We start from the raw sequence: 14,651 nt of genomic DNA, 5'->3' as shown, positions 1-14,651 counted from the left end.
TGAATTTTAGCAACTTCTGTAATAAAGGACAATGCCCATTTTCTATAGACGTTTGGGCCCCTAAAAAAAGTTGTCATGTCATGATGGTTTTAACTTAATTTGATAGACAAAGAAATATCGTTTCATATTCAGAAAACGATTTTTATATTCTCAACCAGGTTTAAGAGAAATCTGTTTTTTTCTGCAGCTAAAATTAAGTTGTTAATTGTTTTGTTCAAAATCAATAATCGCTCTCATCTTTATTTACAGAATTAAATAAGTTAATTGTGGTTAATGTTGCTAGAAATAAGCCCTTACGTACATTTTATTATTATTATATCCTCATAATAATAATAAAATGAAATGAAAATCCGGAAGCCAGCAACAATATTGTTGTTGTTGTTTTTAAATTCGCCAATAGGCAGACAAAGAGCGTAGCCTATACAGCCTAGTCTGTCGTAGTAAATTTTTTTTTTATGTCAATAAAAAGCCGGTGTATCTCTTTTTATTGCTTTTTGGGAGTTTTGACGTCAACTCGATGAATAGCACATTGAATGAGCGTGAATTTCCGCAGACCTTTTATCTTGAAAAAAAAAGAGTCACTGCTATGTTAGCCACAGTTTTATTCCAATGCCTCAATAATCGTGAACAACGATTATTGATGTTTAGTACACAAAACAACACCCAATTTATATATTATACAACACAATAAAATATTAAAAAAACATTAAAATAAAACTTCAAGTGATGCTTCACTCGGGTTGCTGCCAAAACTCTCTGATCATATATAATAAGAATAGAATAATGGTAGGCCATTGAGATTTTTACTAATGGAATCATTAATATCTAAAAATATTAAATAATTCATGGTTTTAAGTAATAATTATTATTACAATATATAAATATTGAATTGAACAAAAATAAACTAAAAAGTCTGTGAATTATAACCATTGGCTATTTTTTTTTATTTGTTGTTCAAGTCTCAGACAACTCTCTCGTTTGGCAGCATATAGGTTTACTATAAGTTGTATGGGCTAAGCCCTTTGCCTATTGGCGAATTTAAAAAGTATGGCACTCCGTTTTGGGATGTTATCAAATAAATAATTAATTTTTTTGTAAAACAATGCCAGGATGAAAGAAATGTTGATACATAAACTAAACAACATGAAAAAATAAGGCATAGTTTTTCAAGTACAAATAGTTTTGACATAAAGTTGGCCCACTTTTGAGCATTGTCCTTTGCAATAGTTTATGAACCGTAATAAATTCTCATAAGATTGCATTTTTTGTCGTATTCATTGTTTGAAATTTGTTGAAAGAAGCGATTTTTTTTATTGCTTACTGGGGTGTACGAGCTCACGGCCCACCTGATGTTAAGTAGTTACCGGAGCCCATAGATATCTACAACATAAATGCCGGCACCCACCTTGAGACATGAGTTGTAAATTCTCATTTTTAACAGTACAACGGCTGCCCCGCCTTGCAAAACGGAAACGCATTACATTACATTACATAATGTTATATAATATATACCTTTTCATTGGTGGGGGAAGCGGGTATAGATTTTCAAATTTGTAAACAAAACTGTTGAATTGACACAGCCGAGCGCGCAAGGGCGGATCCAGCTTTGGCGCCAGGAGGGGGTCAAATAGTCAAATTTAGATGCGTTCGTTCCCAAACGTTTGCCATTATACAAAGTTATTATATTATATTAAATTAATTAAATATTGAAGGTATGTAGTTACATAAAATCTGTATGTTGACAAAATATATAAATAAAATCAGCTCAGGGGGTGGTCATGACCCCCATGACCCCCCCCTGGATCCGCCATTGCGAGCGCGTCAGATATTGATAACATAAATGTCCTACGTATTTTTAATAATGTATGTATGTTAATCTGATCGTATGCATGATGATGGTAGGTAAGGGTTAAAATGAAAAAAAAAAGTAATCGAGCGCGTCAGATTTTCTTAGGGGGTCCGTGAACCTTAAATAAAGCTCTCATGCAATAATCTGACGATTTCGATGTGACGCAAACTCATGGCTATTATTTTATTATGAAAAAAAAATTCTCCATTTTGAAATACTCAAGCGCGTCAGATTAAGGTATATATGGTTCATCTTTATTAATTCAAATTAATCATCTTCATTTCATTTCACTCTATATTATCGTTTTTCATAAAAGGAATATAAAATTAAATGAGACATGACCTAAAAGTCTTAGTTACCAGGTCATAAAATCCCTTAAAAAAATAAGTTTATTATCTATGGTGATGAACTCGAATTTAATTTTTTTGGCGGGAACGTGAGGTGTGAAGTTGAGCGATTTGTTTTATTTTGTCTATTTAGTGTTTCTTCAGATTGAAATGTGTAATAACGGTGGTTTATTAACTGTTTAGTATCTGTAAAAGTGCACAAATGTGGAAAAATGAAACAAAGCCGTTGGACGTAACTTCTCGGGATCCTCCAAAGTCCACTGAAAAAATCTCAGTAAATGACCACTATTTTACTGAGATTATATTTCATTCCATATCATTTCATTTCATTTAATTTCATATCATATCATATCATATCATATCAATACATATCATATTTCATAAAAAAAATATATGTAAAAGATTAGGCTGTATGGTGTGATACCTTTGCCTTTCCATTTGGAAAAATAAAACTACTACTACATACATATTGTGAATTTTTGTTTGTTTACTTTGAGATTGTTTTGTAGAATTATTCTGTAATAATTTCTTGTTGAATTAATGAAGTTTTCAAAATTTTTATTTTACAATCTAGTCATATTATTTCACGCACGCAATATTGATTTAAAATGAAATACCTATAAATCCTCATTTAGTTAATTTACTCCTGGATTCTATTATTCAATATCTTGGAAATTAAATAACGTATTTATACTGTTACTAGCGTATTGCCTAAAATAATCTTCAAATAAGTAGAAAGTAAAAAAGTAAATTGCTTCTGCCATTTATGCTTAAATATTTAAATTAGAATGATTGGACGGCTTATGATTTCTTCGTTTCTCGTACGGCCTCATTCTTATAATAGTTTTTGGAATATTTTGTGGGTAAACGTCAATAATGTTTGCAAAAACAAAATTATCTATAACCAGATTTATATACCTGTACAAACTCTAAAATCGAATACAAAAGATGGTAAGTATAATAACCATTAACAGATTAGGACCTTTAGTTGTATTACTGAATAAATTCAATTGTTTGCTCTCTCTTTAGAGATAAATTGCTACAATGAACCAAAAGCAAAAATAGTTTTACTATTAAACTTGAAATCTCCAGAGGATGCTGTGCCATTCTACAAGCTACCAATGAAAACATTGCTTCACATATACAAGGTCACTATGAATGATGTTGAAAATGGTTTCTGTGAAAACCGGCTTTATTATTTGGCATCTCGATTAAAGGTTTGTACAGGCTGTACAGTTATTTAATTAAAAATCTCAATTTCTGCACTATTGATTGAGTTACCATATATTTTTATTGGACTATAAAATACTTTAAATTAGATAGAGTAAATTTAAGACAAATAAAATTGGAACTTGATGCGTTTTGTTACAGTGTTCACCAACTGGCTTATGTGAAAAATTAACTAAAAGAATCTTTGTTTACTCCCTATCATTTGATTGGTTGAAAAATGCCTTAGATATTTTGTTAGGTTAGTATATCAATGTTTTAATATGAATCAGTACAAAAATTTTAAATTATGTTGAGGGGTGAAAGGATATTTGGTTTATGCGACATTTTGTTTAATAGGCAACATTTATCTTTGTAATTAAAGGTCTGTTTTATTTGGTGTTAGCATCAACAGTTCGATGTTTTTAATATAACTTCAATTAAACTTACTCCATTGAAATAGCTGAATAATTTTTTGTTAGGATATTTTTTCCAAATTTTAAACTTCAAATGACTCTCCTGTTATGTTGCAAACATGTCCCTTAAACCAAATAGCCTTTCTCCCCTCTATGGCATTTTAAATCCTTTTACATAAATTGTTATTGTTTATCCAACTATCTTGAAGTAGAGAGTCACAGTAAAAATAATACTAAAATATGTGAAACAAAAATTGATGTGAATGTTACTGTTCTTTTATGCTTAGTTTTGAATTTTTTTGAAGTAGTAATGAATGATTAATTTTTTTGAAATTTTAGAAATGGGTGTGTCTGAAGACAGAATAATTCGGGATTTATGGATATTAAAATATCATCATGACACAATACGCCTAAGACTTCAACAAGTCAAAGATAAGGGTATTGACAACTTATATCCTTGGATGGTTAGATGCCCTGAGGAGGTACTAAATAGGTGGGTTAACAGAAAATACTAATATACTAAAAAACTAGACCAATGCATGTAGGACAGTGCACAAACGCATGGTGGTTCATTCAGTCTAATCTCTAATAATAACTGTTACTAATTTTGCTATGCTAAGTAATAATAATAATTACAATATATAGGTTTGATTTTATCACAAATTAACTATACTTTACTACTATAATATTAACTACTTAACTGTAGAAATAAAAATAATTGCTGACCTGACACTTATTATGGATGCCTATCTGCAAGAATGTTTTAAGTTCTAAAATTAGGAATACTGACCAAATACCCATACAAATTAGGACCCAAATTACTGCAATAGTACTTGTACAGCAATGTATATACACAAAACCCACTCAATTTGTAACTTCGTATGTGTCAAGGCGGTAGCTGTATTTATGCTATGTTGTCTATGGTATTTTTATTACACAGTAAATAATCAAAATTTTATTTATATTGTGTTTTTACTTCTCAACAATTAATATTTTAAGTAAATTTAAGATTATTTTATTCTCTTTAATTTCAGGTCAATTAGATTAAGCCAAGAAACTAAAAATATTCTAGGAGAAACAAAGTCGACACAGATTTATTTAGCTAATCGTCTGAATACATCACTTGATTCTGTGGAAGAGCTGTACTCAAAAACACCTGCATTAAAAACAATCAGAGTGACCAAAGTAATTATGGTAGATTAATTAATTATAGTGACGTTATATTTTTTTACATCTTAGATGAATATAACATCCAAGTAATACTTGATTTGATTTTTAATAAATGTTTTCAGGCAAAAAATTTCCTAGATTTTCTTATTAATGAAGGATTTACTGTTGAAGACATCGCTAATAAATCAAGAGTGTTATCAGCTTCTCAAAAAACTGTACAGCATAGACTCGAAATGTTACGTGATTTGGGTGTCAATGACATAAATTTGAATGTTCTTTGTAGAAGTAGAAGAGATTTTAAAAAGTATTGTGATACCTTACAATTACTTGCTAAAAAGGATAAATAGTTGCTCTATTAATACTTGCATATTAAAGAATAATTAAATAAATTGTGTTTAATAGTTTAATTTTAATTATAAAATAGAGAGTGTGATTCGAAGTTACTAATAATAATAAAATATAAAATTTAAATATATATATATATGAACATATTCTGCGTTTAGATTTCCATCATGGTTTCAATCTTCGTAATATATTTCTTCTGCGCGTGTGTTTGTCACTAAACTCCTAAACGGCAGGACCGATTTGAATGTTTTTTTTGTATGCGTTTGGGTGGCGCTCTGGATAATTTAGATTCACAAATCAGCCCGGCAGTTGGCGCTGCAGTCGGTATCTAGGTTATTTATCTATACTACAACTAAACGGCTGGATCCTAAATGTCTTTCTTCAAACGAGGCATGTGGAGAGTATTAAGCGGTAGGCAGCGACTTGGCTCTGACCCTGGCATTGCTGAAGTCCATGGGCGACGGTAACCACTCACCATCAAGTGGGCCGTATGTCGTCTGCCTACAAGGGCAATAAAAAAAATCGACTAATGAATTTTTGCAGGACAACGTCTGCCGGGTCCGCTAGTGTTATATAAATTTGAAATTCATCAAATAGTTGCCGTGAGATATTATATTTACGTAATTATTATTACATAGAACCGCTGATGTCACCTATTTCTCTTATTTATTCACGAGCGCGGTTTGCGAAATTCCAAAGGTGGTATGTTACAAAGGCGGTGTTAGAAGCAGTCACGATGACAACTCTGGACATTAAAAATGGTATAAAATTGTTCGTTTTTGTTTACCTTGAACTATCTGCAGAATGTACCATTTACACACGGCCCGTTTAAGTTCAATCAGTTTGAAGTTATCATTAGACGCGAGCATCAGGCAAACGTATCATGGGCTTAAGTGATCAAAAACTCCCCAAGAGTACGGCACCCGCGCTGTTCATATGAACAAACACTAGTAGACGTGAAGTTTGTATTTTTTTATTATTTGTCTTTTTTCGAAGTATACTATAGATAAAGGTTTCTAAAATATGGACAATATAAAAAGAAAGATTTACAAAAGCGTTTATTAAAAAAATCCCTATTGCAGAGGCTTATTGTATGAACAAGGAATAGGATTTTCCATACAAGCGCTTTTACTGGAATAACGAGAATATTTCTTAGTTGCTACCGGTATATGTATAATATCATAGTCATTCTAGTATGCTTAGTGCGAGTTTTTTAACGTTCTCGATAGCGTAAAAGTTCATAAAAAGCTCATATTTGTATGGAATGGGATCGTTTTCCTACATTTGCCACTAGGGGCGCTGTTCCAACTGCATACAAAATTGGCTTAATTTTAAGCTATCGAGAAAGTTAAAAAACTCGCACTAAGCACACAGCTTTATAGATTCGTTGGTTTGATTTGAGAATTAATGTCAGTTAAAGGACAATTAGTTTTATACATACAGATGAATGAATAAATAACCTAAGTAAGTAAGTATTTCAAAAATCTGTAATAAAACTTATCCTACTAATATTATAAATGTGAAAGTTTTAAAGAATGTATGGATTTATGTTTGTTACTCTTTTACGCAAAAACTACTTCCATTAAGTAGTTTTCTGATGAAATTTTACAATAATATAGCTAGCTACCCATCAGAATAACACATAGGCTATAATTTATAAGGAAATAGTGTGATTTACCCAAAATGTAACGATAAGTGTCAAGTAAGTAGGAAAAAATCTACCATCTGCGAATTATTCTAGCGTAGCGTAGGGACGCTGCAAAAGCTGTTACAATTTATGTATTATAGAAATGATTATCTTAAATATTGCTACAAATAGCCCGCGACAGCATATAATATATCTCTTTTATGTGTAAATCATTATCGCCAAAATAGTGAACAAAAAATGCAATAAAAAATGATAAATTACTTATAAACGCACATTTGGTAGTCACAAATTGATCCATATATGAAAATAAATACTTTTATCGCATCTGGTAGGTAATTAAAGTATACAAACTTTGTCTTTTGGACAAATATTTGAATAGTTATGACTATAAACAACCGAGTGCTCGATGTCATGAAAGATGAAGATAGAAAATTCAATAAGACCAATAATAAATTACAGTTCCCGAAGCGAAGCGCCGGCGAGTCGCTAGTTTTGAAATATTTTTATAGATTCTTCATGACACTAATGAAAATCTTAAAAATAAATAACTGTAAAAAACTTAAGAATATTATGTAAAATAAAACTTTAAAAAGGTAAACCACCTACACGCAAAATGTATCCATGATGTAGATTCATTTAAATTACAACTTTACAAAATTAGTCCAGGCACCTGTTTAAAATACACCTTTGTTGCAAACTAAGGATATGTCATCCACAACCGCGTATTAAAAATGTTACCTGCCCAAGTGATACCTAATTATGTTATCTTCAATTTTGCAGACTGCATCTTTCCCGCGGCATACACAAACTTGGTAAACCCAAAGACGAGCGCGAGCTACGGCATGATTAGGCACCTCCCAACGATAGGCAAACTGTACAAATGACTAATTCCTAAACGCCTCTAGGACTTTATCACTTCGAAAGGCATCCTGGTCGATGAACAGCTTGGAGTCCTTGCCAAACACTTGTCTTGTGTATCCAACAAATGTATCATTTCACAGAGCACATCTTAGTAGGGTTAAATAGACGCAGATCCGTTCCCACGGGAGCCCTCTTCTTCGATATCGTGAAGGCGTTCGACAAAGTCTGTCACAACGGTTTAATTTACAAACTGTACAGCATGGGAGTGCCAAATAGTCTCGTGTTCGATATTTCTTGTCGAACCGTTCGTTTTGGTATTGAGTTGGGGGAACTCGCTCTTTTCTGCGTCAAATCTTGACCGCAGTCCTGCAAGGCTCTGTTCTCTCCCTGCTACTTTTTAGCCTATACATTAACGACACACCGCGGTTGTCAGCCCTCTAAGTCAGCTCATCCACAGTAAACTCAAAATTGCGGCCACCAATTTAGGAGAGTGGTTTCGGAAGTGGCGCATCGACGTCGACCCTATGAAAAGTACGGCCGTTCTCTAAAAGGGTAGCCTTCCTGGCGCTACTGCTATCGTCCAGAATTAGGCTTTAAAAACTCGCACTAAGACCACAAGTCATCCAATCCCGTTTGTGCAGGTTAGCCGTCGGAGCACCGTGGTACGTGAAGAATGTCAATCTTTACGACGATGTAAATGTAGAACTGATACTTAAGTATCTTAACAAAGCGTCAGAACGCTACTTTGATAAAGCGGCGCCACGATAACCCCTTAATCGTGGCCACCGCTAATTATACCGGCTAATTAACCGACCCAGACTGCGCGACGGGGCAATGCAAAGCCGCCGTCGCCCTAAGCATGTCTTGTCGGATCCACGAGATTCGCTCTCGGTGCTTTTGGGCTCTTTAAGCACTGGTCACCATCGTCGCTGAGCTCTTCGAATACGACGAACTGACGACTTTTCTGTACCTACCCGTGCGGACTCACATGAGGTCCTACCACCAGTAAAAAAGGATGAGTAACAAAGGAGGGTAATGTTTTTCGAGTTCGTTTATGTATTATTCCTTGTCATACTCTAGTATAAACCTTTCAGCAGATTTGAATATTAGAGGTGTTATTAGCTTCGTCTCAACTGTAGTAGTAGTAGTAGTACTGAGGATGTATATGCTACTAATATTTGCCCACAAAAACAAATACAGAAATAATAATTATTCACTGTATTCTTTTAATTAAAAATAATACCTATTTTGCCTGAGATTCGCATCACACAGCGTGCGGTCAGGCAGGAGCTTCGGCTTCTCGTTGTCTAGTCTAGTGGGCCGAACTGTATTTTTTTTCTTTTTTTTTTTTATTGCTTAGATGGGTGGACGAGCTTACAGCCGACCTGGTGTTAAGTGGTTACTGGAGCCCATAAACAACTACAACGAAAATGCGCCACCCATCTTGTGATATAAGTTCTAAGGTCTCAGTATAGTTCCCGTATAGGGTCCCGAGCCTCTGCCTCCTCGTGCGAGTATAACGATTCTGGGTATCGTAAGATCGAACGGTGTTCAGTAACGAAGCCGTATTGAACGTAATGCCAAATTGGCTTCTAAAATGTTGGGAATGCTCAACACAGCGAAGCGGTATTTCACGCCTGGGCAGACTTGCACTTTACAACAAAGCACAGGTCCGGCTTCAGATGGATCCTACCTCTGCTCCCAAATACCAGCTATTTCCATTTGACTCCATACAGAGACGGGCCATTCGGATTGTCAATAGTCCCGTTCTCGGGGATCGCTTGGAACTTCTGGACTCTGCGGAGGGACTTCGGTTCTCTCTGTCTTTTTACCGTATCTTCCATGGGGAGAGCTCTGAGGAATTATTCGTGTTTCCCAGTTTTCCTGAGCGCTATGACATGTCCTACAAACGAGGCCTGCGGAGAGTACTCCATGGTAGGCAGACTTGGATTGGCAGGGAATGCTGACGTCCATGAGGGACGGTCACCACTTAGCATTAGGTGGGCAATATGCTCATCTGCCTACAAAGGCAATTATAAAAAAAGAGGTTGATTGAAATAATGATTACTAGATGCCACAAATTTGAACTGTCTCGTAGTATTAAGGTAATGGAATTGTATCTGTGAAACCAGTTGATCTTGTAAATGTTTTTAATTTGAGTGCGAAAGAAATTTACACAAGTATTATTTACTTTTTTAATTATAATTAGCCTCAGCCATACAATGTCCCTGGAATGAATTACATAAAACACTTGCATTTCAGCGCTGTCATGTTTTGAGAACAGAAAAATTAAAATAATGTATGTGAGAGCTCTTCACTGTCCATAATTATTGATATTTAACAATTATTTTGTACACAATATATAACATCCTTGTTTTGTCTTTTTCATTTATTAATAGTACCAATTCCTTTTTTAGATTTTATTTCTAGTCAATAAAAAAATGAGAGTTAGATTTGATGAAAATGCAAAACCGAAAAATGATTAAATTTATTACATAAGGTAAATATTTTTATAAATCCAACTATTTATCTAAATTTTGTTGGTCATCTGACAAAAGCAAGAATCAGAAAAATTGCAAAAAATAAAAAGGATAAAGTTGCAAGAATTACAATTCAGCCCTTGTTAGCACAGTATTTTTTTTTAAATATCTGTGAAATGTAAGTGCTGTAAAATTATATTACACTACCTATAATAAATTGCTGTAAATTTGAATTGCACATAAAACAAATTTTACTATTGATGAGCACATTGAACGCCAGGGCCAGCGTGCATGTGTTCTTCATCATCACTAGCATAGGCTTCTTCTCTGCCTCTGCTACTTTCACTAGGTGTGAAATAATCCATTAGATTAACCTCTTCTACATCTTCACCTGTAGGCATAACAAAAGCAGGACGTGGGGGCAGAATAGTTTCTATTTGTTTTAACTGTTCCTCATTAGCAAAATGATTTTCAGGAAAAACAACATCAAATTTGACATAGAAATTTCCCTTTTCAAAAAGATTTTTATAGATAGGCATTCCTTCACCTTGTACACATTTAACATCACCGGGCTTAATAACTTCACCAGGTAAATGTCTGATGAGCAAATCTCTTCCATCTAAATGTTTAGCAACAAATTCAAAACCACACAATGCTTCAGTAAGTGTGATTTCATGCTTCATTATTAAGTTATCTCCGTTCCTCTTAAACTTTTCATGAGGTTTTTGTTGTAACACAATAATCACATCACCAGGTTCAGTATCAGGCTGCTGGTCTCCTTCACCTCTGAAGTAGATTTTTTGATTGTCTCTCATACCTTTTTCAATGTGCACCTCTAAAATCTTTGTTTCATTCAAAACTTTCTTTCCTTTGCATTTAGAGCATTTGTCTTTTTCATTAAATGTTTCACCTTGACCAAGACAGGATGGACAGCGTGAATGAAATTGCCGAGTCATGTGTGGTGCAATTTGTTGATATGACACTTTAATTCCTTGTCCACGGCAATCTTTACAAGATATAAGAGAACCTGGTTTTCCTCCCACACCTTTACAGTGGGCACAAATTACGTTTTTGCTGAGCTGCAATTTTGTAGTTTTCCCAGCATACAAATCTTCTAATGTCACTGCAAGGGGATGCATGGTATCTTCGCCACGGACTGGACCACGACCTTGACCACATCCTCTACTCCCACCCATTCCAAAGAGGTTACCAAAGAAATTACCAAAAATTTCATCAGCCGGAAACCCTCCTCCTTGGCCGCCTTCCTGTAGTCCTTTGAGCCCGTATAAGTCATACACTTGTCTTTTCTTAGGATCGGATAACACTTCATATGCGTAACTTATTTCTTTAAATTTATCACCAGCTGCAGGATTTTTGTCCGGGTGGAACTCTTTAGCAAGTTTGTGGTAATTCTGAAAAAATATTAAAACGAGACAATGGAATAAACGTAACCATGCATTAATTTGTAACGAAATCGGTGTGTGATGGTTTACATATTTAAATAATACGAATTTAAACTTACTCGTTTAATTTCGGATTCGCTGGCATTTTTAGAAACGCCCAAAATCTCGTATAATTTGTTATCAGCCATTTTTTCCCGTGATGTAGAGGATTAAAAGAATTCTGAAATCCTAGCTAAATGACAACTAGAAAAAGGTGGTTTGTTTTAGAGAGGCGCGCTGTGCCGTTTTGACAATTCGAATCATAGCATAAAATCGATATTTTGTCCATGGTCCAAACAGAATAAATTTTAATATGTATTTCGAATTCGTCAAATGTTTGGTTTATCGCTCATGACTGCCTGTAGTAGCACTAAACCCAACATGTCGCCACTACAAAATCCTTATGATAAAAATAAAAAATTTCAAAATCAAAATACGAACACACAAATCGAGAAATATTCAATGAAAAAATTTGTCGGTATAAAATAAAATTGTTTACATTCTTTTACTTTCACTTGTAATGTTAACGAATACACTAACATATAAGTGAATACATAAAATTTATTTTACCTTAGAGAAAAAACCGAAGCACCAACCAAAAAATTTTAAAAGTTTCAATAATTGTGAAAATATAATGCTATTGTGCCTAATAAATATCTTTAGACCTTAGTTGTTGGATTCTGTAAACGTGATTTCACATCCATCTGGAAAAGCACAAGAAATATACCCTATACAGCCAATATTTTCTAACTAAAGGCATAGCCGTGCCTGATATGCGAAAAGAATAATTAAATGAAATTAATAAAACAGATATTCTCTTAACTTCCTCTGAGGTTATCCAAGACACATTATCATAAAATAAGCCATCCAAATTCTTATGTTGTACATCTGAGAAAGTTGGCATAGGAAGCAGTTAAGAATATTAAAGAATAATATAGAAATTATATTAAAATATTCGTAGTGCAATAATTATTTTAATAAATATAATCTCAATCAATGCCACTACCCACTGGGAGAATAACTAACTGATACTACTTACATTTAGACTTAGAACTCTAGGTGGGTGGCGGCTTTTTTTTTTTTTTTATTGCTTAGCTGGATGGACGAGCTTACAGCCCACATGGTGTTAAGTGTCCACAAACCGAAACGCATTACTGCTTCACGGCAGAAATAGGCAGGGTGGTGGTACCTACCCGTGCGGACTCACAAGAGGTCCTACCACTAGTAAAGGCATTTACGTTGTTGAAATATAAAAATACATGTATTTATGGAGCTAAGCTAAGCTAAGCTCACAGATAAAGTGTCGCAGATCTCGGTCGAACGCCTTTTCGAGGTTAATGGAAATTATCTCGAGAACTTGTTTGCAAGACTTTTCCTTAACTGTTCACCGCACGTTTTTTTATTTTATTTAATATTTATTTTTATGAGGCTAATCTTTCTAAACCTAACTTAATTTATTTTAAATATTGTTTACCTAAATAAACTGGTTATCGTGTCTACATTTTACTCTGTTCTTGATAGTGATGAAAGTCGGACATTGAACGTAGTACAAACCATCCCTACTATACGATGTTTGAAATCTCAAAGTAACTGGGATACGTTGATGACAGACAAGGTCTACAACATTCACTAGATTGGATCCTTACAGTCATCAAAATAATTCATTCATCTATACAATCTATAGTGATATATGTATATATAGGTACACTACAGGCCTAAAGTTTAAGACCAATTTAATTAAGCTAGGAAAATAAAATAAAACTCAAATAAAATATTAAATGTATAATTAACCTGTTTAATCATCTAATAAAACACTGAGTAACAAACAATATACTTTAAAAGCGTAAAGAAATATTAACAGTCCATGCTAAAAAAGGCTATAGTTAGTCGGACACACGTGTTTTCAGAATCTAAATAATCTTAATTATTGACCAATTCCAATAAAGGCAAACTAATTAGTAATGACCACATCATGATAATATTATTATGACTCTACACACACATGTCTCTAGCGCAGCGTTTGTCGATTTTATGAAAAATAGATGTTTATTGTCCAATAACTTGAAAGTAAACAAAATAATTACTTCTTTAATTATTTTATTAAATTAAAAATAGAATATGCAGATGGGTAATACTTTTATTTAAATATGGGATTTTATTGCAATTGTTAGATTATTATGTTGTTTAAGTGCGATCTTAAGCTTTATGCCGGCAGTGTATGTTAGCAATTTTTGAAATGTAAAAAAATGTACCTACCTACGTAGACTTTGTGTTTTCAGCGACGATCATGTGCTTTAGATAGTTGGTATATCGTAATTTTCTAAGCAGATTTATAGGTAATTTATAAATGATCTAAAAATATATCAATCATATTGTGGTCTGCAAGAGCGTCATGATGATGAAACAATACAAAATTTAACAAACAAAAATGAAATCAAAGTCAAAGTCAATTAAATGTTTATGCATTACTAAGGATAACTCAAAAACTAGGTACTGTCCAGATTTCTATAAAATTTAAATGGGACCACATGACAAGCCCCAGCTCACAAAGAATAATCAAAATCGGTGTGCCTAAGAAAAGTTTTGAGGTAACACGAAAAATACAATAAAATTGTAACTTCCTTTTTTGAAGTCGTTTAATATTAACAATATAAATGCCGAGCGCCTTTTTTTCCCTACCTATGCTGATAGCCTTAAGAGCCTATTTCAGCTTCTCCTTGACGTGTAGGTGAGCTCATGGGGTTCAAACCGGAGTGTTGCTAACACTGGCCCTAGCAAAGGCAGTGCTTCGCAGAATTTTCCACCGGATCGGATACGCGACCCACTGAGATGATCCGGCGAGAAACTCACTGGGCTATGTCTATGGGTTCATTTACTCGCCGAGCCC

General features: G+C 33.8%; 2 protein-coding genes across 3 annotated transcripts; one reads left to right on the top strand and one right to left on the bottom strand.

Moving 5' to 3' along the window:
• The first annotated feature begins 2,867 nt into the window (after positions 1-2,867).
• On the top strand, positions 2,868-5,387 carry mTTF (mitochondrial transcription termination factor). Of its 2 annotated transcripts, none has more exons than XM_089740253.1 (6): positions 2,868-3,147; positions 3,289-3,413; positions 3,568-3,664; positions 4,158-4,311; positions 4,853-5,003; positions 5,111-5,387. In XM_089740253.1, exons 1-6 carry the CDS (start codon positions 2,985-2,987, stop codon positions 5,333-5,335), a joined length of 915 nt encoding a protein of 304 aa, XP_089596379.1. In that variant the 5' UTR covers positions 2,868-2,984; the 3' UTR covers positions 5,336-5,387. The 2 variants fall into 2 exon arrangements, with proteins under 2 accessions (XP_089596379.1, XP_028033479.2); XM_028177678.2 differs by having other exon boundaries at positions 2,871-3,147; positions 3,226-3,413.
• A 4,636-nt stretch (positions 5,388-10,023) lies between these two features.
• Positions 10,024-12,023, bottom strand: DnaJ-1 (DnaJ (Hsp40) homolog 1). The gene is made up of 2 exons (XM_028180439.2): positions 11,845-12,023; positions 10,024-11,734 (listed from the first exon to the last, which is right to left on the bottom strand). The coding sequence occupies exons 1-2, from the start codon at positions 11,911-11,913 to the stop codon at positions 10,577-10,579; spliced, it is 1,227 nt and encodes a 408-aa protein (XP_028036240.1). The 5' UTR covers positions 11,914-12,023; the 3' UTR covers positions 10,024-10,576.
• Positions 12,024-14,651: the final 2,628 nt, after the last annotated feature.

This window comes from Bombyx mandarina, chromosome 04 (genome assembly GCF_030267445.1).
Source record: "Bombyx mandarina strain Sakado chromosome 04, ASM3026744v2".
In the NCBI taxonomy this organism is placed as follows: domain Eukaryota; kingdom Metazoa; phylum Arthropoda; class Insecta; order Lepidoptera; family Bombycidae; genus Bombyx; species Bombyx mandarina.
This window is presented reverse-complemented; position numbering and strand designations above follow the sequence as displayed.